Here is a 27,649-nt window from a genome sequence, read left to right on the forward strand (position 1 = left end):
TAGGTGGGTATAAATAAATGAAGTTCTTATCATTTGTAATCTTTCAAGACTTTAAGTACTTCGTATTGTGTCAACGAGGCGACGTTTACGCGGGGAAATTGATAGCAATCTTATGATACCCCCTTCGTAGGTATAGTATAATCATCTGAACTTTTCAGTAACCGACTCACCCCAACCAAACCACATTTTAAATCTGACTGACCAAACTTCAACAACAACAAAAAAAACACAAATTTTTTTTTTTTTTGCTTACAAGCTTGAACCTGCAGTATTGGTTTGTAAATATAAACAAAACTGCAAGTTGAGAAAAACAGGGTTAAATGAACTTAATATTAAAGTAAGGAACCTGAAATACATACAAAAATTGGAAAATATTTGTGGAATAACAAAACCTTCAGTAGTTTTGTTTAATATTTCTCTCTTATTGAGTTTTTAAAAAAAGAAGAAGAAATGTCCGATGTATTTACTTATAATAACTAATTCCTTTTCCTCACTTGATATCTCAATTTTCTTTTCTTTTCGACTTCTGGCAAATAAAATATGTATGTAGATGTAGATGTCCTGAAAAAAATTAATTTTCACATTTCTCGCTTAAATGTTTAATTACTAATATTTCTCGTTATTTTCAAATGAAATCGACATTGATGCAAATTTGCATATTTCATTACCCAGCATGCTTTGCTTTTGTTCTTTTTAATCAGCTGTGATATATTTAGAAATATTTTGCAATAATTTGTTTTTCATTTCAATTTGTTGATATACTTCTTTTGAAAGTCGTTTAAATTCCATTCACATGTCTAAATTACAACAGTTTTTTGTTTCCTTGTAATCTAGAAGGGCCTCTGAGGTCACATGATGCTAATATTGAAGGTAGCTGTTTTTTAAAAAATGATGAGAGAGTTTCATTATCATCAATTGGTATTGCTTCTTCTCACTTTAATTGAGCAAGCCGGTGACTGCATACATCTAAAAATGCTGACTGCCTTTAGTGTAGGTCATTAAGAGGGGGGTTCATCATCATCACTGCACGCTGCCACCGCATGGACCAATTTTGAACACGTAACTGCACATGAAAAGGAACGATTTCAGGAGTCCTCAACAAATTGGGTGTCTTTTACAAACTGTTTTTCACATCTCACTACACCCCTTGATTTACATAGAGTTTTCAACGAGAAATGCACCACACATGGTTGGTTTCATCGAATCTCTGTGAAATTGACTCTTAATTACAGACAAGCTGATGCCCATACAAATCAACAAAAAAAAATTGATGGAATACCCCGACCAATTTGGGTAACTAATTGACTCGGACACAATTCAGTATTCAGTTCTCCTTTTGTGATTTCCAATGTTAGTTTCATCTCTTGGATTTTATTTATGAAAGGTACAACCATGTGTTGATTTCTCCTGCGACTGATATGGGCATTGATATTACTATTGACTCCAAGTGGTTACAATTGTACAACAAACAGAGTGGACAACAAGCCTCAATAAAATACAACACACAACTATTAACCTCTGAGATGAAATTGTCGAAGAGTCTAAACTAAACATATACACAGATAACTTGTAGTATGATCTTCATTTCAAGGGCAACAAATGTAACAGCTCTTGCTTATGCAAATCAATGTCAAATTCACTGTTATTGACCATGATATTAACAACACAAAAGACAGTGTGAACAAATCGCCTTAAAATCACTTCAACTATACATTGCACAGGGTCAAACACATTACTTTTGCAGTAAGATTAAAAAAAATTTTAATCAGGATTTTGAGCTTCAGTATTCATGATTGTTTAAAAAGAGGAATCAACGTCAGAGGAAATCCTAAACATAAAAGACGCAACCTTAGAACAAAACTAATAAGGGAAATGAAGTTAGATTCTTTCTAAATGTAGATATATATATATATATATGCATGACAAAGAGAGGCTTTGTGCATAGGACGTGACTCAAGTTTCGCTAACCCTGTAACTTTGTTGGGCTACTTTCTAATGACTATATAAGTCACAGACACATCACCTAGTGTTATCTCCTGACACTCCTAATCATCTGCTTTTCTGCAACTAACAAAGATTTGCCCATCCTTCGCTATCATCTTGCTTTTGCTTTGAGCCAAATGTCATCCGATGAAAGAGTATACTGCGGTGGAAAAAAAATAGATTCCTTTAATGATTGGGGATGATTGCGGCGAATCAGTGATTAGAATCGTCGCATTCATCGCGAGGAGCCCTAGTCTTTAGCACAATTATCCTCATTTGCGTTTTTTTAAGCTCCGAAAGAGAAAAGTGGGATGACTGCGAATCATGGAATCATTAGCAATTAAGTACCAAGGCCACATCTCTTGTATATGACTCTACTATCCAATGGTAGAAATCAGGAGAAATCATTTAGCCGCTTAGGGTAACTGTAGAAATCACCACCACAAAGACTCCATAGTTCCCTAAGACTAATTAGACCCAGGACTTACAGTAGCCCCACAGCACCTTTGTTCACCTCGACTGCAACACAACAAAGATAATATGTATTTTAAAAGGTGCGCCATAATGGGTTACCACTGTATGAGCTATCTAATGCCTTTAGATTAAGTAAGGCTGGCTTTCACACACCTTCAGGGGGGCTCTCATCTTGGGAAAAATTACTTGTGGCTTTCATCATGATCATCATCGGCATATTGAGGAAACATCAAAAGCAGTTCTCTATTTTCATTTCGAATCATTCACATGAATAAACGTACTCCTTATTTTGTCTTTTTCATGTTCTCTTAAATGCTGCAGGGTCTGTTGGCTTTAAATGGGCTCTCATTAAGACTTGGATTCTGTATACACTTACACATGCAAATCGTTATTCTTTCTTATTTCTTTCTTAACCCTCCCTTTTTTTTAACTTCTTCAATCTTGGTTACTTCGCGGTCACACCGCAGTGAATTAGCATACAACACATTTCTTTGGTATGTGTCAAGGCGAGGCACTATAGCCACGTTTTTTTTTTTTTTTGTGGCTGAAGAAATATAGAGCTCCTACTTGATACATACACACGTACATATATACATATGCAAAAACTTAATTCATTACTGTCGGATTTCAAGATTGGAAATACATCAAATATTTACGTTGTGGGATTAAAATGAAAATTCTGAAAAGTTTTTCAATTGAAAAGGAAAACTGTAGTCTGACTGTGTGACTCATCACAGTTGATTGGTTTCTATTACGTGAATACAAAAATAAAATTATCAGACTTTGGATCAAAATCGACAACAATTGGAGGACCCGCAGTTTTCCGGTTACAAAGGATAAATTGCCGTTGTAATTTGGATGCATGCTATTCGTAATTTTCTTTTGAACTAAAAAAGTGACGTTAACAACATTAATGACACAAGAACCGAGATGTTATTTCTTATTTAATGCGCCGAAATTACTGAATGATATGGATGCATGTGTTTTGCTGAATGTCCTGCTCCTCTCCTTTGAGTCGGCAGACCCGTTTTTGCTTCGTAATTTGTCCCTTGTTTCCGGCGATTCCATCGTCAATCTGGGTAGGCTGTTATGTTGTTTAAGTTTGCCGACTTTCAGAGTTTCGTTTTCTTCTCGCAGTGACACTAGTTCACGTTTCATTCTCACATATTCTTTGAAACTTTGTTTTTCGACAATGGGTGGATGATGTTGATGATGATGCTGCTGGTGTTGATGATGATGTTGTTGTTGTTCAAGTTGTTGACGTGTTCGGTTTAGTTCGTCATTAAGCGTATCTACAAGGATTAATAGTCGTTCTCTTTCTTCTTGTTCGACACGCAGCTGGGCATCTTTTTCCAGTAACCTTGACTGCAATGTGCTTAACTGCATTTGTTGCTCTGCCCCTCTCTTTGAATACTGCTCCGATTCCTTATTCATCTGTAATAACCTCTTCTTCAACTTTTCCTTATCGCTACAAGTATCCTCACCCGCTGAGAGTGAAGCTGATAATTCCTTTTCAAGTTTACTGATCTTGAATTTCAGTTCTTTGTTTTTCTGGTTTGCATCCTTCAGTTCCATGGCCAGAATCTCACTTTTACTTTCATAGCTATGTAATTTCTCTGCATCGGCTTTATAGCCGACGTTTTCAGTTTGTAGTCGCTCATTTTCAAGTCGCAATTCTTCCACTTCTTTCAGAGTTTGGTCCAGTTTTTTATTCAGAGTCTGAAAAAGAATAAAAAATCTTTTTAAATAAATAAAAATTCATCCGACATAAAATTTCAAGACAACAGTTGTGTTCTGTTCTTATTTTTTTTATTTGAACATTTATTTCACAGATTTAAAAAAAAAAAAAGTACTAAACAAACGCACAAAAAATTATCTTGTCACCCAAGTTTTCATTTCATTTCAATTCCGTACAAATCAGTCACAAAACTGATTGGCCCACTCATGTCATGTGATAGTCACATGACATAAACCACATGACACTATATCCCAGACTTCCAGAGCTCAGCCAACAATAAATGTGACACTCTCTCCAGCACGATTGACGATTTTTATCTTGTGTTTTAAATTTTTGAAAAGGGGATGGAAAGTTAGCTCGTAACTTACAACTCCTAGGCATCATTTTATCACTGTCGTAGGATTTTTATTTTGTCATACGTCGGAAGATTTATTCCCATTCCACTGTACTCGACACATTCAGTTAATACAGCGCTTTGGTCTGGGATTGACTTGTATTCCCCGTTGACACTTACTTATACAATACAAACTGTTTGCAAACATAAATTTGACTGCACATCAGCATTTAACTGCTTTCTTTGTCACGCTGGCAGTAAATACACTATGAATGGCCAAAGACAAGTGCGAGGAGATATCATTCATCATTATCTACCTTCATTGTGTGAATTTTTTTTTCTTATTTGATAGAAAAATGAGGAATAAAATTTCTGATAAATTTTAATGTTTTTATGCCACACATATCAATTTTCATGTTGTGTTTTCATAGCTTAACAGTGTGTATATCATGTTATTATCTAACCTAATGTCACAAATATTTTTTTTGTAATTTTGACAGAAAAATTAGGTATAAAATTGCTGATGAAATTTCGAATTAATTTTTTTCTACACTAATACATCGCTCTTCAATATGCATTTTCTTAACTCATCAACTTGATCATGTGTGTATCTTTCAATATTTTCTTTGTGAACATGATTTTTTAGCTTGTATATTTTGACAGAAAAATTAGGAATTGTTGATAGACCCCCTCCCCCCACACATGTTGATTTTCTTGTTTTCTTTACTTGTCAACTTGATTGTTCAAACAACATGTAAATATTTTTTTGTCCTTTTTGACAATAAAATGAGAAATAAAATTGCCAATGACATTTCAATGATGCTTACTTACATCAATCTCCATGTTGTGTTTCCTTAATTTATCAACTTGTTCATGTAAATATGTACATTTCTTTTTATGAAATTTTGAACTACTGGTGAATTTCAACGTTGTTTTATTTCGCACTTACATCGATCTCCATGTTGTGTTTTCGTAACTTCTCCACCTGATCAACTAATATAGCGTTGTGCTTTTCCTGTGTCGTCAACTGTTTTTGCATCTGAAAAAAATACATTCAAAAAAAAAAAAAGAACGGTGTCATGAAATATGTACATGTTTGTGGAAAACAGAGGTAGACAACATTACGAAATATGACATTAGACACCTTTGCACACGGTAATAAAGATGGAACTCTTTAATTTTTAATTGAGGATTAGGGGTTTGAAATCAGGCCGCGTCCTCCCGGTGATTATCACAGACAACGTCCTCTCAGTTATTATCCTACACAACTACGTGTACACTTAATTGCTGTGGCATCTGCTTGCTGTATTATCATCAGATTTTTTTATGACACAACAGATTAATGGATATGAACAAAAGCTCAGCTCTGGTCACCTTTCTCGCCACTCATTTGCTTAATTGTTATCTCGGCCAATTTTCTAATGCCCAACGATCCTCCATATGGATTTGTTTCTTTTTTTTTCAATTTTTTGACAACCTATACAAAAGGATGTAGCATATGTTGAAGTGATTTAGGTTTTGCACTTCTGATCCCATAGCTAAGTCTTAAATTAATATTCTGTTGCTGCCTGCAAATCAGCGAGAAAGAGAAAATGAGCAAAAAAGAATGCAAAAAAAAAATTATCCAATTTCAACGGTTGTCTGACTTCATGTACATCGCATCCCCATTAAGCCAGTCTCTAATATCCCTTTTCATATGCAAATTGATTCATTTACATATCTTTTCTTCTGCATTTGTTAGGGTACTCATTAGTAGGGCTAGAATTAAATTTCACAGAAGACATAAGGCACAGCATACAATGGTTTAATTTAGTTCTGCATTGCCCGCCAAATGACGGGCTTTTACAGACTACATTATCTGTACGTAGTGATGAATACAAGTGTAAATTAGAAAGGTAAACTTAAAACACACTGTTTGAACGGCTTGCAACCGTCTCAGATGACAGTTTCGATGGATATTTATTAAAGTATCTGAAAAGTGCATATTATTTTTTGTATCTCGAAAAAGTGGCCCTAAAACCACTTATGAGTAGTAGTAATTCATGATGTAAAAAGGTATAGATTTGTACATACAGGCTAGCAGCAATGTTGTGTAGAGTTGTAAAAACAATGTTAACAGTCATCATAAAACGAGTATTCATTTTCCAACCCTGAAGAAATAAATGGACTTTCCTCTAAAATGACTACTTTTGCTGAAATATCTTTCTACTAATGACATCAGACGATTTCATTTCGAGAAAAACTAACGACTTCGATTAATCGCTTTTTTATTAGTATTAGATAAATAAGTGTCTAGAACACATATTTTGTTCAGGAACCATTTTCATTTTCATTCTGCTTCGTGTCAAGACAATTTATTAAATTTTGTCACGAATCTATTCAGATTTTTCTTCCCATCACTCGGATTTTTTGTAATAAAACTAAATCATAGAATTTTTTTTTTTTTTTTTTGCAGCTTGCAGTCACAATTTCCAAAGCATTTTTGGGGGGTCATTTTTAAAAAAAATAAAATTTAAGACAAAATGTATTATAGGAATAAATAAATAATACAAAAATCTTCAACAAATTTTTGCACATCAACAGGCTTTTTCTTCATTTTGTGTAAATCATTGTAAATTTTTTCATTTTCTGTAATTTTTTTCATTTTCAGGGTTTTGCTTCATTTTGTTGTAATGTTGTTATCTTCCAAAAGATTCTGAAGAAAGAAGCCCCAGTAGATTTAATTTCTCAGTTTTTCTGTTAATTTCCTACATTTTGCCATTCTGAACTTGCGAAAGTGAAACTTTTGATACATTCTTTCATTGGTAACTTCTTTCTAAAAAAATTGTAACCAGAAAAATTGCTTTCAACAAAAAAATTGCTTGAACTTTTCATTTATCAGTGAAATTTCTAAAAAAAAGAATTTTATAACAGAAATATTTGCATTCATGTAATTTTTCACTGCAATCCCGATTATCAAACTAAATCTGATACATAAATTTCCTCATTTTGTAATTTTATTAAATTTCTTCATTTTTTGTAATTTTAGTAAATTTCCCTACTTTCTGTAATTTTTATAATTTTTTTTCATTTTCTGTAATTTTAGTAAATTTCTCTATTTTCTGTAATTTTTATAATTTTTTTCATTTTCTGTAATTTTAGTAAATTTCTCTATTTTCTGTAATTTTTATAATTTTTTTCATTTTCTGTAATTTTTGTAAATTTCACTTAATTTCTTTTCATTTTCTGCAACTTCAGTGAGTTTCTTCATTTTCTGTAATTTTTATGAATTTCTCCATTTTCTGTAATTTTCATAAATGTTTCCATTTTTTGTAACTTTAGTAAATTTCTCTATTTCCTATAATTTTTGTGTAAATTTCTCCATGTTCTGGGGTTTTGGTAAATAACTTCATTTTGTTGGGTGTTTTGTTATCTTCAAAAAGATTCACCAGAGGCACCCAGTACTTTTAATTTTTCATTGTTTTCTGTTAATTTTCAACAACTGAAAAAAAAACTAAACCTTTTAAAAGAAATGGTTCAACCATTCTGATTTCCTGAAATACCTCTCATTAATTTACAAATCACTGAAAATACTGGGTATGCTGGCTTGATGTCGACGTGTAAACAATCATGACAGAGATATGAATCATAAACTCATTTGTCAACAAATTACATGTTTGTGAGAATTGCAACATGCTCATAGGATTAGATCTCTCGATAATCATAGTGCTTCGACAAATACAACAATATAAATAACTGAAGTTAAAATTCGCGATGAAAATAATGCAAAAAATACTTCCAACAGCTAGTAGAGCTGACATATTATTCAGAAAATTGTTTCACTATTCAGTAAACTTCTAGTCAATTTCAATTAATAAAACCCCATCCCCCAAACCCCCCCCCCCCCAAAAAAAAAAAAAAAAAAACAGCTAGTAGAGCTGACATATTATTCAGAAAATTGTTTCACTATTCAGTAAACTTCTAGTCAATTTCAATTAATGAAACCCCATCCCCCGAATCCCCCCTCCCCCCCAAAAAAAAACAACCCAAAAAACCACACAAAACGAAACAAAACATGGACCCTCCCCAAAAAACCAACCCAATTCTAGTTGTTTTTTAAGCCAGACCGACAAGGATTTGCATAAGATCAAAATACACCATTTTCACACTCTGAAGGGTCTATAACATAAAAATGGTGTTTGTTGAGGGGCTGAACACATGTGACAGACTACCATAAGAGCATTGTCTATATAATCAGCTTACAGGCAACAGTCCGTCACGCTCCTTTGTCTAACGTTATGTCCCGTCACATGCTGTTACATCAAAAGTCAGTCTGATGCCAAGTGTCATAGGACATGAACACAAAACATTAGTTTTTATCATTTTGTGAACAATCACCACAAATATGTCAAAACCATTGACATTTTTATCAAGTCTACAAAAGTATCAAAACGATGTAGATTATTTGTATCCTTATATACATCATAATAATATCCATGTCAATATTGATAAATAGTTTCGATTTCATACTTTGCTGGATTTTCAAACATAATATTTCATACTTACTATATATCGAAATATGAAAATTACCATGACATAATCAAATGAATACACAAACACATACCAACATGCACACATACACACACTTACATACATTGACACTCACAAACATATGTTACAAAGATATTTTAGGTATCAGTTTCTGTTTATAATTATTATTATAGGTGTTGATAAGTATGTCATACTGATATAGTGATCAATTGTAGAAAGTCAGATGGATAGATTGAGTGATGGATGGATGGATGGGTGGATGGATGGACGGTTGGATGGATGGATGGGTGGATGGATGGACGGTTGGATGGATTGATGGATGGTTGGATGGATGGATGGGTGGATAGATGGTTGGATGGATTGATGAATGGGTGGATGAATGGATGGGTGGGTGGATGGATGGATGGATGGATGGTTGGATGGATTGATGAATGGGTGGATGGATGGATGGATGGTTGGATGGATGGATGTATGGGTGGATGGATGGGTGGATAGATGGATGGATGGGTCGGTGGGTGGGTGGATGGATGGATGGGTGGATGGATGGATGGATTGATGGATGGATGGGTGGGTGGATGGATTGATGGATAGATAGATTGATGGATAAAGAAATAAAAGATAGATTAATAGACAGGTAGATTGATAGATAGCTTGAAGAAAAAACGGAGAGTCACAGAGAGCCACACAGAGACAGAAAAAGACAGATAAACAGATAGACAAGACACACACACACACACAGACACTGTCAGACAGACAGATATTTGGAAGTTATGATATCCTGGTCAAATTGATGATCTGAAGAAATAACTTATAGGAGAACCATCATGAGGGCTGGGTAGACAGTATGCCCTAATTTTAATCTGTACTGAGCTGTGTACATGAATATTATGACTCGTAACAATACATGTATGTTAAAATACTAATATCATAATTAATGTACAATTTAATATTATCAATAATTAATAAAAAATGAAATTCTGTACAGAACTTTCAATTTTACCCATGATGCAATTTTATTTCTTTCTAACAGGAAGTGCACACAGTAATTTTTCTTCTTCGCCATAAAATGTACTTTTCTGAAGGTTTCTCTTCCTACACACTATGTCATTAAAACAGGTAATTTGCTAGTCACAGTCTTTCTGCTCTACATGACAAAGTGAACGGCTCGAGTACATAAATCACGTAGACAGATGGAAAAATAAATGAATTCATATGCTATAAAGGCTCTCTTCAATAGCGTCATTAAGAAATGCAAATTGTAGTGAGAACTGCGTCCATAAAAGTAGATTTGAGGCAATGTATATACACGTACGTTTTAGTTAATGTGTGGCAGTGTGCATGGTTACGGCAATCAAACTCTCGCATGGGGCTTGATGAAGTTGCTAAAAATAAACACTTCTGCTCATTCTCGTTTCTCGGATTGAATTGATTTCACACGATGTAAAATTATTTTGGTGGATTTTTTATGATACGCTAAGTTTTTTTTTTTTTTTTACATTGAATTTGACAGTAAAACACTGAGGGTTATAGTCTTGTACACCATCACATCACAAACCATGATTCTAAATTGACAGTTTGCTGGGTTTTTTTTTGACATGATAATTCTTTGTAATACTTTGCATGAATCAGCAACCACAGACGTTTCTGAAACCATACTAACAATCAATCAATCAATCAATCAATCAATCAATCAATCCAATAACTGACTCACTCACTCAATCAATCAATCAATCAATCAATCGATCAATCAATCATTCCCGCTGACAACTGACTCAATCAATCAATCAATCAATCAATCCAACAACTGACTCAATCAATCAATCAATCAATCGATCGATCAATCAATCATTCCCGCTGACAACTGACTCAATCAATCAATCCATCAATCCATCAACTGACCAATCAATCAATCAATCAATCAATAAACAAATCTATCATTCTGTGAAAGTATCATGCAATCAGAAAACCAACTCATCCATCCACTAACCAACCAACCAACCAACCAACCAATCTGACCAACCAACCAACCGACCAACCAATCAATCAATCAATCAATCAATCAATCAATCAATCAATCAATCAATCAATCAATCAATCAATCAATCAATCAATCAGTCATTCGTGAGTCTCTGACTCAGTCAAAGCAATTAATCACCCAACAACCATAATCAATCAATCAATCAGTCAATCAATCAATCAATCAATCAATCAATCCAAGTGTATTATGAATATTTGGTTGCCATTTCATAATTTTGAACTATGTACTTTACCCAACTTGATCTACTCTACACAAACAAACGTATGATCAGTCCCATGTTAATACCTACTACCCATTCCTGTAATGATCTAGAGCCCATCTAAGTCCAATATCATCCCAGCAGTCCATGTTACCCACTACCCATTCCTGTAATGATCTAGAGCCCATCTAAGTCCAATATCATCCCAGCAGTCCATGTTACCCACTACCCATTCCTGTAATGATCTAGAGCCCATCTAAGTCCAATATCATCCCAGCAGTCCATGTTACCCACTACCCTTCCTGTAATGATCTAGAACCCATCTAAGTCCAATATCATCCCAGCAGTCCATGTTACCCACTACCCATTCCTGTAATGATCTAGAACCCATCTAAGTCCAATATCATCCCAGCAGTCCATGTTACCCACTACCCATTCCAGTAATGATCTAGAACCCATCTAAGTCCAATATCATCCCAGCAGTCTGGGGCACCTATTACTTATTCCTGTAATAATCTATGATCACCCCCTTCTGATATTATCCCAGCAGTCTGGGTACTGCCCATTCCAGCAAAATATTAACCTCATAATCTCAAATAGAGTCACCAAACACCCATTGAGGTTTTTCCCCTCAATACCATACTTATATCATGTACCACCCTTAACCCATTTTTTTTTTTGCAAGGCAGCAATTCTAACCCTACCATCACCTGGAGATTCATAATACCACATCACATTGCTAATCATTAACCCAATACATACACTTTTTCCTGTCTACGACAACAACTCATTTCCACCATGCCACAGGTCACTGTAATAGATACTATCAAATGACAATCTCATAATCAGTCTAAAAATTGACCAGATATGGATTGATCGGCTGGCTCTATCAGTCAGTTTCATCTCCAAATCTGAATTATACTCATTATGGGATAAGATCCCACATATTAAAAGCTATTAAAGGGGCATTGTTGATAAGCATTGCTGTACTAGTATTCCTTTTGTCATTTTTCTTGTTTTGAAATGAATGACAACTTGTAATGGTGTTGTTTTTTTTCGTGAGTTTTAAGACATGTACTGAGTGATTCATTTCAAGTCTACAACCTGTAAGTGAGGACACTGTCTATCAATTGTTTGCAATTTCATTGGCAAAACAATTCATGTTTCATTTCACCAAACCTGTCAAATTTTTGTAAGCAATTTGTAACTTCATGAATTGTCTGTCTGACTGACTGTTTGCCTGTATGTTTTGCTTATGTACTTGGTTGCCAGCCCCTCTTCCTGCTTGTGTCTGTCTGTCTGTCTATCTATCTGTCTGTCTGTCTGTCTGTCTGTCTGTCTGTCTGTCTGTCTGTCTGTCTGTCTGTATGTCTGCCTACCCAACTGTCTATTTACCTGGTTGCCTGCCCATCTTCCTGCGTCTGTCTGTCTGTCTGTCTGTCTGTCTGTCTGTCTGTCTGTCTGTCTGTCTGTCTGTCTGCCTGTCTATTTACCTGGTTGCCTGCTCATCTTCCTGCTTGTGTCTAGCTGTCTTGGTCTTGATTGGTCAGTCGGTCGTCTGTCTGTCTGTCTGTCTGTCTGTCTGTCTGTCTGTCTGTCTGTCTGCCTGTCTGTCTGTTTGTCTGTCTGTCTACCTCTTTTTCATTTCTTTGGATTTTATTATTTGCTATGTACTAGGATATCATGATAATTAGTACCACAATAAATTCTTTAATAGTTAATCTACATATACCCTGGATATATTGATATAACCACAGTTACATAATAGCTGCAAACATAAAAGTGTTGAAGCCTCACTTCTAGACTTATACAACTATTATTCTACACTTATACAACCAAGTTATAATATATACATATCCCTGAACACTTCAAGTTTCACCATAAGAGTGTTCTGACTCTGGTAATTCTCAACATCGTGTCAAGTATGAAGGAACTATTTACAATTCAAATGGGTGAAGAAGAAACAAGTCTTCATGGAAGACACATCCCCCCTAAATATTTTCCTTTTTGTGTGACTATAACAGATGAACTTGATTTGTTTTGTTTTGTCACATTTTGACTCAGATGATACATGTGAAGGTCAGGGTCACATATAAAGGTACTAAATGAAAGGTCATGAAAGGTCATACTATTAGCAGAAAGGGGAACATCTATAGGAGTAGACACTTGAATGAAATATCTGTCTTAAGGTTCCAGAGCTGTTATACAAATAGTTGATTTTTACACCAAATATGGCTGCCATTCAGTAAAAAATGCAATATAACTTATAAGCACCAAAATTAATTCATATATGTATTTCCCTTGTACTTTAGTATCTGTGCCCAAGATCTTAGAAAATATTGGCTATACTTATATACATATACCACTACATGTCTGCAATATGCAAGAATTAGTTTGTTTTTAATAATCGACCATAGGGATCAAAGTTAAGGTCAAAAGTCAAGTTCTAAATAAAGTTTATACCTGATAATATAGGGGTAGACACTTGAATGGAATCTCTATGTACTGTAGTTTTTGAGTTATGCAGTTAGTCATAATTTTTTACTCCAAATATGGCCATCATTCATTAGAAAGTGATATGAATGACAAAAATAATACTTTGGTATATTTCTCTTCTCCGATATTACCTGTGAGCAAGCGATACATGTTTAAAGAACTTTGATTTTGATTTTCACAGAAATTCATCACTAAGACAACTCTACCTGCAAGGCAAAAATGAACATCAGTTTCATCATAATATCTATTTACAGTGTCTTCTAAGGGCTGTATTATAATATAAAGTAGGTAAAATTTTCCTGAGATCCCTAGTTATTTTACGGGGGTTCCCTACCAAAAGTATATTACCGTCAATGTACGGATGCCAACGTGGTTTCTAACTAAACCAAGTGCGGTCAAAGTCCATCAATCAACGCAAAAAGTTGTTCATCCAATCAGTGAACCCCCCCCCCCCCCCCAACTGCTAATTTAAGTGATGTAAACAGTGTATAAGTAGCATCCTGAGCTGACATATTTGGACATTTATTAAATAACTGCCCCAACAAACACTAACTTTTTGAGGAACTGCGTTATTGGTTAGAATTTTGTGATTGATTAACAAAGACATGATGTTAATGACTGCGTGGGTGGCTGTGGATGAATTTTAAATTACATCTTATGTATCTCAGGACTTCTAGAATAACAACTTTGACTATACTGTGAATGGAGGTGTATATAGTAACGATAGTACTGTATATATATAGGAACTAGACTAGAACTATACCTTGGGTTTACCAAATTTACCCCTACATGTCTGTCACCAAGGTTCCTACACCTTAGAAAAAATACTGACACATTATGTCTTGTTTCTGACTTTACAGCAAAGTAACTTTAATATTTTGTCCTCAGCATAAAGTCAGGGTAGACATCTGTTTTGATTTGTAGCACCTATAAATAGCTGCAGACTATGAAAACTGTTCTAGACTTACAAGTTTTACTAGGCCTTCCTATTGACGTCATGCAACTTCTCAAATCAACTGAAGACTAATAACGCCACAATACCATTTCCTGATAGACATTCGTTTAATTATATCTGACCTATCCGTTTTTCGATCACAAGATGACCAATTTTGTACATCTAAGTAAAGTTTAATAAAGTAATTAAATTGTGCAGTTTAAAAGGTACAATTCCTAGAAAAACATTGATTTTTTGGGGGGTACTTTTTACAGTGTAGGAGATAGTTCGTATAACATTTTTTGAATATCATTTTAAAATCAATCTAAAAATTCAGTTTTGTGAGATCAGAACGGATCTAAAAATATAAAGTAATTTCTTGTTACAGTATTTTTTTTTACAGTGCAGGTGATAGTGGGTGTAACTTTTTGCATATTTTAAAATCAACCTAGAAATGAAGTTTCGTGAGATCAGAATGGCTCTAAAAATATCAAGTGATAGTGTTTACAGTGTATGCGATAGTGAGTACAACTTTTTGCATCTAATTTTAAAATCAATTTACAAATTAAACTTGAGATGACTTATGTTGTCTTTCTTGCTTAAAGTGTTTTCATGCATTGACCGATGGTTTACGGTAATTGTCATGTCTAAATAATTGAGAGGCTTGCAAAAGTTTATTCATATGCATATTTGAGTATATACAAAGTGTTTTGTATAACATACATCATATGTGTGATTGTTTGAGCACGGATATGTACAGACTTGTACATGTATGTGACTGTATGGACAGGTTTTCATGTAGGTACATGTGTATGTAAACAGGAGTATAATTAGAATCAAAGTGTGACTGTTTGCATGCATGCATGTGTATGTGTATATATATATATATGTATGTATGTATGTATGTATGTATGTATGTATGTATGTATGTATGTCAGTGTTTTATTTAAGGGCGGTAAGTAGGTAAAATCTACCGGGGTTCCCACATCATTTTACCGGGGTTCCCCACCTAAACTATGATACATTGCATGGGAAGCACTACCAGTTTTACCTCTTTCCCCCTTTCTGTTACCGGGGTTCCCAAACCTTAGCAAAAACACTGTATGTACATATGTACGTACGTACGTATGTATGTATGTATGTATATATGTATGTATGTATGTGCATATACATACATGTGTGTATGTACGTGTGTTATGTACATATACATGTATGTACTTACATTTGTGTGTGTGTATGTATGTGTCACTACATATGTATGTATGCATGCAATCGTGCATGCATACATATATATGTATTTATGCATGTATATGTATGTGTCTGTGTGCATGTGTAAACATGTATATTTACATACATACGTGTGTATGTATGTGTGTGTGTGTGTGTGTGTGTGTGTGTGTGTGTGTGTGTGTGTGTGTGTGTGTGTGTGTGTGTGTGAGCGAGAGAAATTAAGTCTAAGTGCCTACGTGTATACGGTATATTGTATTTATTACTATGGGAGATTGTACAGTTGTACAACTTTCATATTTGTAAAAGAACACTGAAAGTTTGTAAAGTTATACGACATCCAAAAAAAAAGAACTTTCAAAACAGAATTCTGGGAGACATCCTCCAAAATCAAGGGCCCAGTATCTGACAAATAATACTGACTGTACATCTTTCAGAAGCGTTAATCTGTTGTGGATTTATCGTCATCTAGAGGACTAAAATTAGAATGAGGAAGTGGAAAAAGTGGATTTTCTGGTAGTAACTGGGGCAATGAAATCACTCAACCTCACAAAAAACAACAACATAATCATAAAGGGACAAATAAGTATGGAGGGTTGGTTTGAGGGGGTAAGATTTGATAGATTTAATAGACATTAAGCCGAGTAGGAAAAGCTTATTTCCGTTTTTTCCCTAACTCTCTAGATCTAAGGGTCCGACTTTTCTTCACTCGTACGCAAATATGCAAAATTTACAAAGTTGATTTTAAAAGTATGACTGAAGCTTATCTAGACTGCTGCAGGGCGGTGACTTGAGTAACAACAAACAATGCATCGGAATAAACTGCTGATTTTTTTAACGGGGAATAGCGAAAACCAAATCACAACACATTTCTCTAATTGTTATGGTTGTCAAGCGTTGCAATTCCGAAGGCAATAGATTGCGAGTCAAATATTGATGTTGCCTGCCAATTTCAATTACATATATTGCATACTGTGGCATCTACTATTCATGAAATGAATAAGCGTTGAGTCTTCCACATGTCTAAAAGGACCAAGCCATCAGGTTTTAATACAAGCATTCTGTTTGTGGTCTAATCATGCAGATGTGTTTTGTAGCCTCTAGGCAGGTTTTAGGGGGTTTTGTGGCGTTATCGCAGATCACGGATATTCATTCCTATGGTCGTAATAGAAAGTTGTTTAGTTTCAATTTTCATTCTGTGTTTATAAAAGTTCAAGTAAGCTAGTACAGTTCAGCCAGGGAGCCTTTTTAGTTCATTATGGTGTACCTATTAGGACCATTGCCAAAGTTATAATAAAAAGTGTACCGGTATGCTTTGGTAGTGTTTTTTTTATTAAGGACAGTAAGTAGATAAATCTACTTTAGTTCTCAGGGTGTTTTACCAGGGTTCCCCACCAAAATTATAGAACAAGATATGCAAATCTATGCAAATCTATGCAAATTATATTCAGATTTCCCTCTTCCAAACCAGCATAGACATTGGAGAGTCCCTCTCCATTGTCTATATGACACCAGGTAGGGTTCAAAAATCCTCACACAAAAAAATTGCACTGAGTGGTGTTTACACTTTGAGTTAAGATGTTGTTAGTGAAACACTACAAAATGATGGAAAGGGGCTGGCATTTAATTGCCCTGGTGTTGAAAATCATCAGGGAATGTCGATTCTTTCATAACTTATAAGATTTTTCAGCCAGGAGAGGAATTTTTCTAAGCTGTCCAATTCTCCAAGTACCGCCTTTGACTGAAATCACTGGTGTCATGTATAATGTATACAAGTTTAACAGCTATATTGACTGATTGTAGCATTTAGTTTCTGACTTCAGATAAACTTCGGTGTACACGTATCTGTATAAACTCCTATGCAATTTTCCATAATATTTTCATGTCCAGATAATCATGATTTCGGGTCATCGCATCATGAAATATACACGTGTTTGGTTTATGCAGCACTTCCCCTCAATTTCAATCACGAGGCTATTAAAGGGACTACAGCGTTATTCTTAAAACGTATTTACTCTTTGACTATGAGTTTCAAGAGAGGAAATATATAAATCCGTTTTACATGAATATTAGTAATTGAGGGCCCAGCAAACTGGGCAAGATAGAGGAAAATATCGGAATATCAAAAACAGGCATCTATTTCCTGAAGGAAATTAACATACTTGTATGAATGCTCAAGAAAAAGAAACAATGCTCGCAGCAAAAAAAAAAAATAAAAATACATTTTCACCGTAACCGAAATGTATGCAAGAATAATTCATTTCCCGTCGCTGAAGATGAGTAAATTTTCATCATGATGGCATATACATATGTGTTGAAAGTGAAAGGCCGTACAAAATAAATCCTCAGGGGACACAACAAAGACTGCCGCCTATTTAGCCCGACCATCGGATTAGGTTTGTCTTTTCCATTAAAATGAGTGTTCTCATCACATTAGTGAGAAACAAACAATACGTTCAATTTCATAATGCACACATGTAAAAGCATCTAAACGTTCTCGCTGTACACACCTCCAATTGTTATCAGATGACATACTTTTACTATATATTATTAGTTGCACTCTTGCCTAATTACTTAAAAATATTTTTTGTTTTTCTAAGACTTTCTATATAAAATAATGATTCTCGCAAAGCTTGTTTCGGGGATGTTTGCTTTATCGTATATGCAAATATAGTTTTTTTTTTTCTTCCATTATTTGTTAAATTTGTTTCTTGAGGCTAGACAATACACAAATTATGGCCTTGCACTTTTATGGTTCAACAGACACAGGAACCGACAAGGTAAATGTATATGAGTCACAAATCAGAAATTTTGTATCTTTTATTTTGTTACTAATTTGGTTCTTATCTGTTGTTTTACTGTTTTGACTATAAATGTATGATAGTATTTTCATTTTTTTCATTTATTTTGCTAATTTTGTTTTAATTAGTTGACTGATGAACAAAATTTTTCCCACCAAAAAAATTCACAATGAAATGAAATTATTTTACTGCCAATTTCTTTTTCATTTGTTGTCTGTACGAACAGACATAACATTTCAAAAAAAATATTTAAAAGAAATCACTGATTTTGGTGCTAATTTGGTTACTGTCCATTGCTTTACTCTTCTGAGTATGTACAACATTTCAACAAAAAAAAAAATTTGAAATTTTTTTTTTAAATAGAATTTTTTTTTCCTTTTCAACAATGTCATATTTTCTAATGTCCTTTGATGATCTTGCTTTAAAAAAATGTCTGTAATTTTACCAGTTTGTTTATCTTTGAAATCATTACATTTTTTGGGAAATCCCGGGGTAAAAGTTCAGAGGTCATCTGATAAGCATATATATCCAAGAGGGGATCTTTTTTGTATGCTGACAAAAAACAATGTATTACACTGCAATTGTCGTGTTCCGACAACTTCCGCCCGCCAGATTGAATTTGGCGTTATATTTGCATGATGTCAGGGTTCACTAGAATAGATAAAAATTCTATCAATTTCTTTTCAGAAACAAAGTTATGTTTCTGCACCTCTAGTTTAACTGGCTGAGTTTTCATATTGCGGGATCCCTGAGACTTGCATTGTGGGGGAAACAAGTAACTGCTGTGCCAAAGTGTTACTTTTCTTTAACAAAAAGTACAAGTATGATGACATTACCATGAGGTTCTCTTTGTTTCTGTCTAGAACAGTTTAAACTTTTTTTTTCAAATATCTTAATAATTTACTAAAAACACAGACAGATTGTGATGAATTTTTTTTCTAATTCTTGGTCACAGATTGGTATTGGATGGAATGCACACTTTTTTGTTTGTGAAAAAAAACACAATTCCAAACAAAAGAACCATTGACAGACGGTTCTGAATAAAAAACTAAAAAAAACTACAGAGAGTGGTTATGTAAATATTGCCTTTCTTTCTCAATGAACGCTAAACATTGGCAAGTTTTCCAGTTTAAGCTAGTTTTTAATTAGATTTTGTTGGCAAATTAAATATTGGGCTAACTGATAAGTTGTATTGTGCATCCAGACTCTATGGACCATACATGTATATCCAGCATGTTGTGTACTAGAGTGATATTCATGCATGACTTAACAGAAGGTACTACTAACCAATTTCCCCAAAAATCAAAGTTGCTCAAATCTCTCCATACTTTTCCATTGAAAGTTTGTTCCTAGACATTTTGAAATAATAACTTGAGGGTTCCCCATTTTGTTTCCCCATATAGTTAACTCAGTATTTAGAGACCACATAGTAAAATGAGTTCAATTTGATATTATTTAAAAAAAATTACGTGTCCCCACATTATTTCCTTCATTTTGACTTGTTTTGAGGTTTCTTTGAACAAAGTAACAGCAAAAATTTTAAGATGTTTTATTTTTGAGGTGTTTACTATGTTAATAGCAAAAACTGAGTGCGTAACTTTTTTATACGAAATTAAAAATACTTAAAACCTTGATTACACCATTCCATGGAGTATTATGTTAATGTTGATGCATGCCTTACAATACTACAATTGTCTTCTGGCACTGTTAAAACAGTTGATTGCATAGTTTCTGCGACATTTTTTTTACATACATATTAAAAATTACATCATCAGCTGATGTATATATAAGTTATTTTGATATCAAGTTTGAGTTCAGTCAGTTGCAAGTGATAGTTATGTATGTTTCAGAATGTAGAAAACCACGAGTTCCTTTTGAATATGTAGCAAAATGTAACCCCCCCCCCAAAAAAAAAACACCCAAAAAAACACCCCAACAACAACAACAACAACAACAACAACAACAAACAAACAAACAAACAAAACAAAACAAACAAACTTATAAACTCAGCTTGTACCCCTTGAATGTGGAAATGAAATATGTAATACAGATATGTTAAAGTGGCCATATGGATGAGGATTGGGTATTTATTCTAGATTTTTTATTTATAAAAACAATTTTATCATGGATTCCTACTTCAAAAAATCAACATGAAACAACATATACCAAGTCCTTGTTTGTAACTCAATATATTGCAAAAGATTAATAAATGTGTCAAATGTTTGTTATTTGATGGTTCTTTTCTTTTTGCAATGTATTGAGTTGAAAAGACAGACTCAGTCAATGTTGATTCGCGTTGATTTTTCAAGTAGGAAGCCATGAAAAAATAGTTTTTATAAATTTAAAATTCAAAATAAATACCCAATCTTCATCCATATGACCACTTTAAGTATCATTTCTATACACTTCAGTATTGATAAGTAGTTACGAACTTTGATATACTCAGGAATTTATTGTGTGTTTACATCTTAAAATGATTTTGACTTCTCTAGTTACTAATATAGAATAACATAATTTGAAGTTATTGAATTGGTTATTATAATATCAAAACCACATGCTAAAAATTTATTCACACTTAGATGATCAAAATAGAAATTCTAAGTTATTTTCATATTCCTGTATGAATTCCTATGAGTGCCCCCAACAGTTAGTAACTTGATTCATTATATCTCGGTGGTTGGAAAAATAAGTATATGAAACAACAAGTATCCAGCAAAGACCATAAAGTAACAGACTAGATGAGTTTAAAACAAAAGTAACTACTGAAGACCATAAAGTTACAGACTGTGTCCCTTTAAACAAAAGTAACCACCAAAGATCATAAAGTTACAGACTGTGTCCCTTTAACCACCAAAGACCATAAAGTTACAGACTGTGTCCCTTTAAACAAAAGTAACCACCAAAGATCATAAAGTTACAGACTGTGTCCCTTTAACCACCAAAGACCATGAAGTTACAGACTGTGTCCCTTTAAACAAAAGTAACCACCAAAGACCATAAAGTTACAGACTGTGTCCCTTTAACCACCAAAGATCATAAAGTTACAGACTGTGTCCCTTTAACCACCAAAGACCATAAAGTTACAGACTGTGTCCCTTTAAACAAAAGTAACCACCAAAGACCATAAAGTTACAGACTGTGTCCCTTTAACCACCAAAGACCATGAAGTTACAGACTGTGTCCCTTTAAACAAAAGTAACCACCAAAGACCATAAAGTTACAGACTGTGTCCCTTTAAACAAAAGTAACCACCAAAGACCATAAAGTTACAGACTGTGTCCCTTTAACCACCAAAGACCATAAAGTTACAGACTGTGTCCCTTTAAACTAAAGTAACCATCAAGGACCATAAAGTTACAGACTGTGTCCCTTTAAACAAAAGTAACCACCAAAGACCATAAAGTTACAGACTGTGTCCCTTTAACCACCAAAGACCATGAAGTTACAGACTGTGTCCCTTTAAACTAAAGTAACCACCAAAGACCATAAAGTTACAGACTGTGTCCCTTTAACCACCAAAGACCATGAAGTTACAGACTGTGTCCCTTTAAACTAAAGTAACCATCAAGGACCATAAAGTTACAGACTGTGTCCCTTTAAACTAAAGTAACCATCAAGGACCATAAAGTTACAGACTGTGTCCCTTTAAACAAATGTAACCACCAAAGACCATAAAGTTACAGACTGTGTCCCTTTAAACTAAAGTAACCATCAAGGACCATATTAAAAGTTAGACTGTATACATGTCCCTTTAAACAAAGGTAACCACCAAAGATCACTGCGTACCTTTTAGGAGGGTTAGGTAAGTTTTATTTGCCAGATGTAATTAGTACACACAAAAGAGCTGTACTTGAAAATGGTTTGTTTGTTTGTGTTCAAAAGACAATTATCTCCACAGATCAATCCTACATACATACATACATACAAGCTATCAATGATTGAGAGTACGTCAAGTGTAAACTAAACTACATTATAACTGATAACTATCAACTGAAAGTCAAGTTCACAAAATAAATATTCAGTTTGGAAAATACGTAAATGACCCTGAAACAGAACACAGATTATTATACATGATGGATTTATTTCAGATTATATTTCGTGATAACGTCGCTCCGTAGTGTGAATGGTGAAGGTGCTACATCTACCTTACTGACACGGTTTTTTGATTGCATCAGTTATCTCATGTGAATTATAACAGTGAAAATATGTGTTGCCAAAAGTTTCGCAAATTCAATCTTTTTGTAGCAAGCTAGAATTTTTATTCGCATGATGACTTGGTGAATGGAGAATAATAATAGGCGATTTTCTGGAACTGTCAAGCTCTGTTACCCCTCGCATGACCAATATTTTCTACAACACAGTCATTTCCGCAGGAAGTAACATGTTGCATGGTGGATATTTTGTTAATTTTTGTGCTAGGAATTGCTCTCGGTGATTTTTTTTTCTATATTTCTTTTTATGTTGAATGTTATGTCGATTGCCACATCGTCATAGCAATGATGACCCACTGTATTTTGCGATTACAAATATATATCATCGAATAAAAAGCAAACTGAATCAGATTTGCCATGTGGGACACTAAAGCAAATCGATTCAAATCCATTGCTAACTTTTCTCGTGGTAACTTTCACCAGTTTTGAACCGATTTAACAAAATTGATTCAGTTTGAATCAGTTTTAAATCGATTCATACAGGGAACAGGGCTAGGGTATTAAAGTGGCCATATGGATGATGATTGGGTATTTATTTTTGGAATTTGAATTTTATAAAAAATTTTAACCATGATGTCCTACAAAAAATCAATATGAAACAGCATTGACCAAGTCTGTGTTTGTAACTTAGTACATTGCAAAAAAGCTACAAACATTTTTACACATGTATTCAATCTTTTGCAATTTATTGAGTGACAAACAAGGACGTGAAGTAGTAAGCCATGATAAAATTGTGTTATAAGATAAGTACCCAAGCATCATCCATATGGCTATTTTCAATTATGGTTGTACTGAATAAATTTGTCACTTAAAAAAATAAATAAATAAATTCAAAAAAGTAATACTGCCAATGGCATAGTAGCACAACTATAAAGTTTTTAAAAATGCTTATCCATATGCTAGTCCATACTAACAATAGGTGTTCATTTGCTGAATGACTATCCAGTTGCCTATCCAACCATGCTGCTATCTTTACGATATATGCTATCATTTGGCTGTTGCCATGGGCGTGGTCATGTTGTTAGATATATTTGCATACATTTTTGTATGTTTTTGTTCACTTGTGTATGAATTCCTGATATTATCTTTGCAATAAACGTGATCATTTGGCTGTTGCTATGGGCATGGTCTTGTTGCTAGGCATATTTACATCCTTTTTTTGAATGTTTATTCAATTGTCTATTAATCCCCGTTATCTTTGCAATATATGTGATCATTTGGTTGTTGCTATGGGTGTGGTCTTGTTGCTAGGCACATTTGCATATATTTTTTGAATGTTTATTCATTTGTCTTTCTATTACTGTTGTTATCTTTCCAATATATGTGATTATTTGGCTGTTGCTATGGGCGCAGTCTTGTTGCTAGGCCCAATTTCGTCAAAATGTTTTGAAGAAAATCTGCAGAATAACACTTTCAGAAACATCTCAAGTTTCAGACTCATTGACCAAGTACTTTTTGAGATATAAGTTTTTGACCAAAAATGAACATTTTTACACCTAATTTGCATATTACTCATGGAATCATTGTATGCATAATATTTCTTCATCCATACATCCCTAGATGCATTCCCATTAAATTTCAGCCCAATCTGCTCAGCAGTTTTGGAATTATAATTTTGTAACCCAAAAGAAACATTTTTAGCCCTAATTTGCATATTACAGAAGGAATCATCATGTCATGAACAAATCTTACTTTACACCTCCTTAAGAATGTTCCCACCAAATTTCGCACCAATCTGCCCAGTAGTTTCTGAGTTAAAGTTTTTTGACCAAAAATCACATTTTTTGACCCAAATCACACACCTGTGATGCGATCATTTTTATTTGAACAATTTCCCAACTAGACACCCAAGGTAATGGACCCACAAAATATCATGGCAATCGGTACAGCGGTTTTGACTTTAAGTTGTTTACACACACACACACACACACACACACACACACACACACACACACACAGCGATCCCTATAGCACTACTGAACCTCAGTTCAGTTGTGCTAATAAAAACTAAATAAAGTTTATTTGTAGGATGGTTTTTATTACTGATTACATTTCATGATATCATTGATCAAAAGTATGAAAAACTTTGTCCATCATTAAAAACCCAAACTTATTTAGGTTTTCCAGTGAAGTGGCATGTCATATATATTATGAATACCAGAGTGCACAGATTCAACTTTTAAATTTATAGTACATATTCACTAATTATTTGATTTTTAACCATGATTGCAGCAGTCATAGCATCTCCTTGTGCTAAAAAGTGATGCAAATCCTTACACCTAGATGTCAGAGAGGTTTTTTTTTCTGTCTCTCAAAAAGTACACAAGTGTTTCTTTCTAAATCGTGCACCATCCATGATAGTAAAAAATAAAATTCTAAACTCGTAGAATTGGTTTCATGAAAGGTGATGACTGATCAAAGAAGTGAATCAGAAAACGATTGAGAAATCTGTCAGTGATAGCGATTACCAGACCCAGTGTGTGTGTAAAGTGACCCGGCTGACTGAATTCAACAAATTAGTTCTGGATATCTAACAGCCAAGAATGATACAAGGTGAAAGAGAAAATGAGTGCAGCAAGCGGAAACCAAATTAAGATGTTCTATTATTCATTTCTTGAACTGAGAATATGAAACAGGAAAAAACAGGCCGGAATAATTGCTCTGAAATGTATGCCAAACGACACGAATACACTTCTGTACATTTCCCCCCCAATCAAATTTATGCCTACCCAGGAATAAAATTGTGTCAATCTCAGCAATGGACACGGTTCGTTGAGAAATGTACACAATAAAAGGTGCAATCTTTTACAAATTTCCTATCAAACATCTTTTTTTTTTCCTTTCCTTTTTTTGAAAATTTATATATGAAGAAATCACATCAATGCATAAAGATGTAGGGATCACGTTTTAAAGTACATGGGGTTCACACACTCTGTCTCACTTAGAAATGTATGTTACACTTTCATTTCAGATATTGATTTCACACCATGAAACTTATACAGTCTGTGCATTCTACAGGATTTCACATCAGGGTTTTGCCCCCCCCCCTCTAGTATAGTGGGGGGGGGGGGTTACATCATGTATTTTTCCCTCTCTAGCAAAGAGGAGGGCCACATAATGTCTTTTCCCCTCTCTATTAAAGGGGAGGAGGACTACATCATGATTTCTTCTCCTCTCTCTAGTAATGGGGAGGGACTACGTCATTTCATTCCCATCCATCTCTAGTAATGGGGAGGGACCACATCACGCTTTTTTCCCCCTTTCTCTCTCTAGTAATGGGGAGGGACTACATCATTTCATTCCCATCCATCACTAGTAATGGGAGGGACCACATCATGTTTTTCCCCTTTCTCTCTCTAGTAATGGGGAGGGACTACGTCATTTCATTCCCATCCATCTCTAGTAATGGGGAGGGACCACATCATGTCATTCCCATCCATCTCTCTCTCTCTAGTAGTGGGGCGGGACTACTACGGACATATTTTTTGTAGCTGTAGACATGATAAATCAAATAAAATTGATTTTGTGGTCTGCACCCAAAATTCAACCCCCCCCCCCCCCCCCCCCCCCATCACAATCTCAAAACGTTTCTAAACTGCTTATGGATAATATTCACCACTGATTAACATGTACAAATGTCTAATCATTGATATGTTAACACTTTTCAGTGAACAGATTATGGTTTGTCTGATCGAAAAAAACGACACTACAGTTATAAATTAGTGCAGTTGTAACTTAGCAGACAGATTCAACTTTCACTCAAGTTATAAACTTGCCACTACAATACCTACAGATAAAACTGACACCAATTAAACAGATACAATGTCTATAAGTAAGTAATTGACCACTTCTTGGCAAATATATCGTTGGTTATTTGATGAAAAATAAATGTTACAGTTGCAGTTTCAACAGATTTAAACTTTCAAAAAATGAATGTTAGAAACCTTATATTCTATGTATTCTAATTTGGTACGATAGTTTCAACTTTCAAATGAAATGTTAGAAACCACATATAAACGTATTCTAATTTTCTAATTTTTCTTAACGGAAACATCTTTAGGTTTTATTTTTTGACCCCAAACACATTAAAATTTGCAATTTAGCATTACACCGGAATCCGATTTCCTGTGAAAAACAGGCAGATAACATAAAAGTGATGCTGACTGATGAGAAAATAGCCAAAGAAAAATGAAACTGATGGGTTAAAATAATCAATTGGTGACGACAGTGAAATGTCAACGATATGCCAATCACAAAAAATACATGTACCATTGTAGGTCATGTTATGTCCTTAAGACTACATTCAACGCTGCCAAAATACGATAATAATCAATTTATAGTTTACTCAGGGATCTGTCAGAAAACTTTTGATATAATGGTACATGTATAATCTAAGAGTGGGTGGATGGGGATGGGAGGGGGGGGGGGGGTTAGCACTTGGTTTTAGGGTTAAGGTTTGTTTGTATAAAAGTAGATGATATGTTTTTGCTGAACATCAGTATAATGACACTTCCCAGGGTTGGTTTTCTAATATATGCTAATTCTTACCTTGGGTGGATTGGTAGGGATGAAGGCATAGAGGTGAAGTTCGGGGTGAGGCTGTTTGTAAAGTAGATGAAATATTATTGTCGAACACCACTAAAGTGACATTTCTAATGGTTGGTTTTCTATATGCTAAGATATT

The 27,649-nt window shown here is 34.3% G+C and overlaps 1 protein-coding gene across 1 annotated transcript in view; it reads right to left on the minus strand.

Annotated features, from left to right (window-relative positions):
* Positions 1-795: 795 nt before the first annotated feature.
* LOC144437282 (uncharacterized) overlaps positions 796-27,649 on the minus strand; it is a 109,259-nt gene continuing 82,405 nt past the window's right edge. The window contains exons 4-5 of the mRNA XM_078126205.1: positions 5,479-5,568; positions 796-4,176 (exon numbers count right to left, since the gene is read on the minus strand). Of these exons, the coding sequence (XP_077982331.1) occupies positions 3,391-4,176; positions 5,479-5,568 (876 nt within the window). The 3' untranslated portion in view covers positions 796-3,390. The remainder of the gene's footprint in view (positions 4,177-5,478; positions 5,569-27,649) is intronic.

This window comes from Glandiceps talaboti, chromosome 7 (genome assembly GCF_964340395.1).
Source record: "Glandiceps talaboti chromosome 7, keGlaTala1.1, whole genome shotgun sequence".
NCBI classification, from domain to species: domain Eukaryota; kingdom Metazoa; phylum Hemichordata; class Enteropneusta; family Spengelidae; genus Glandiceps; species Glandiceps talaboti.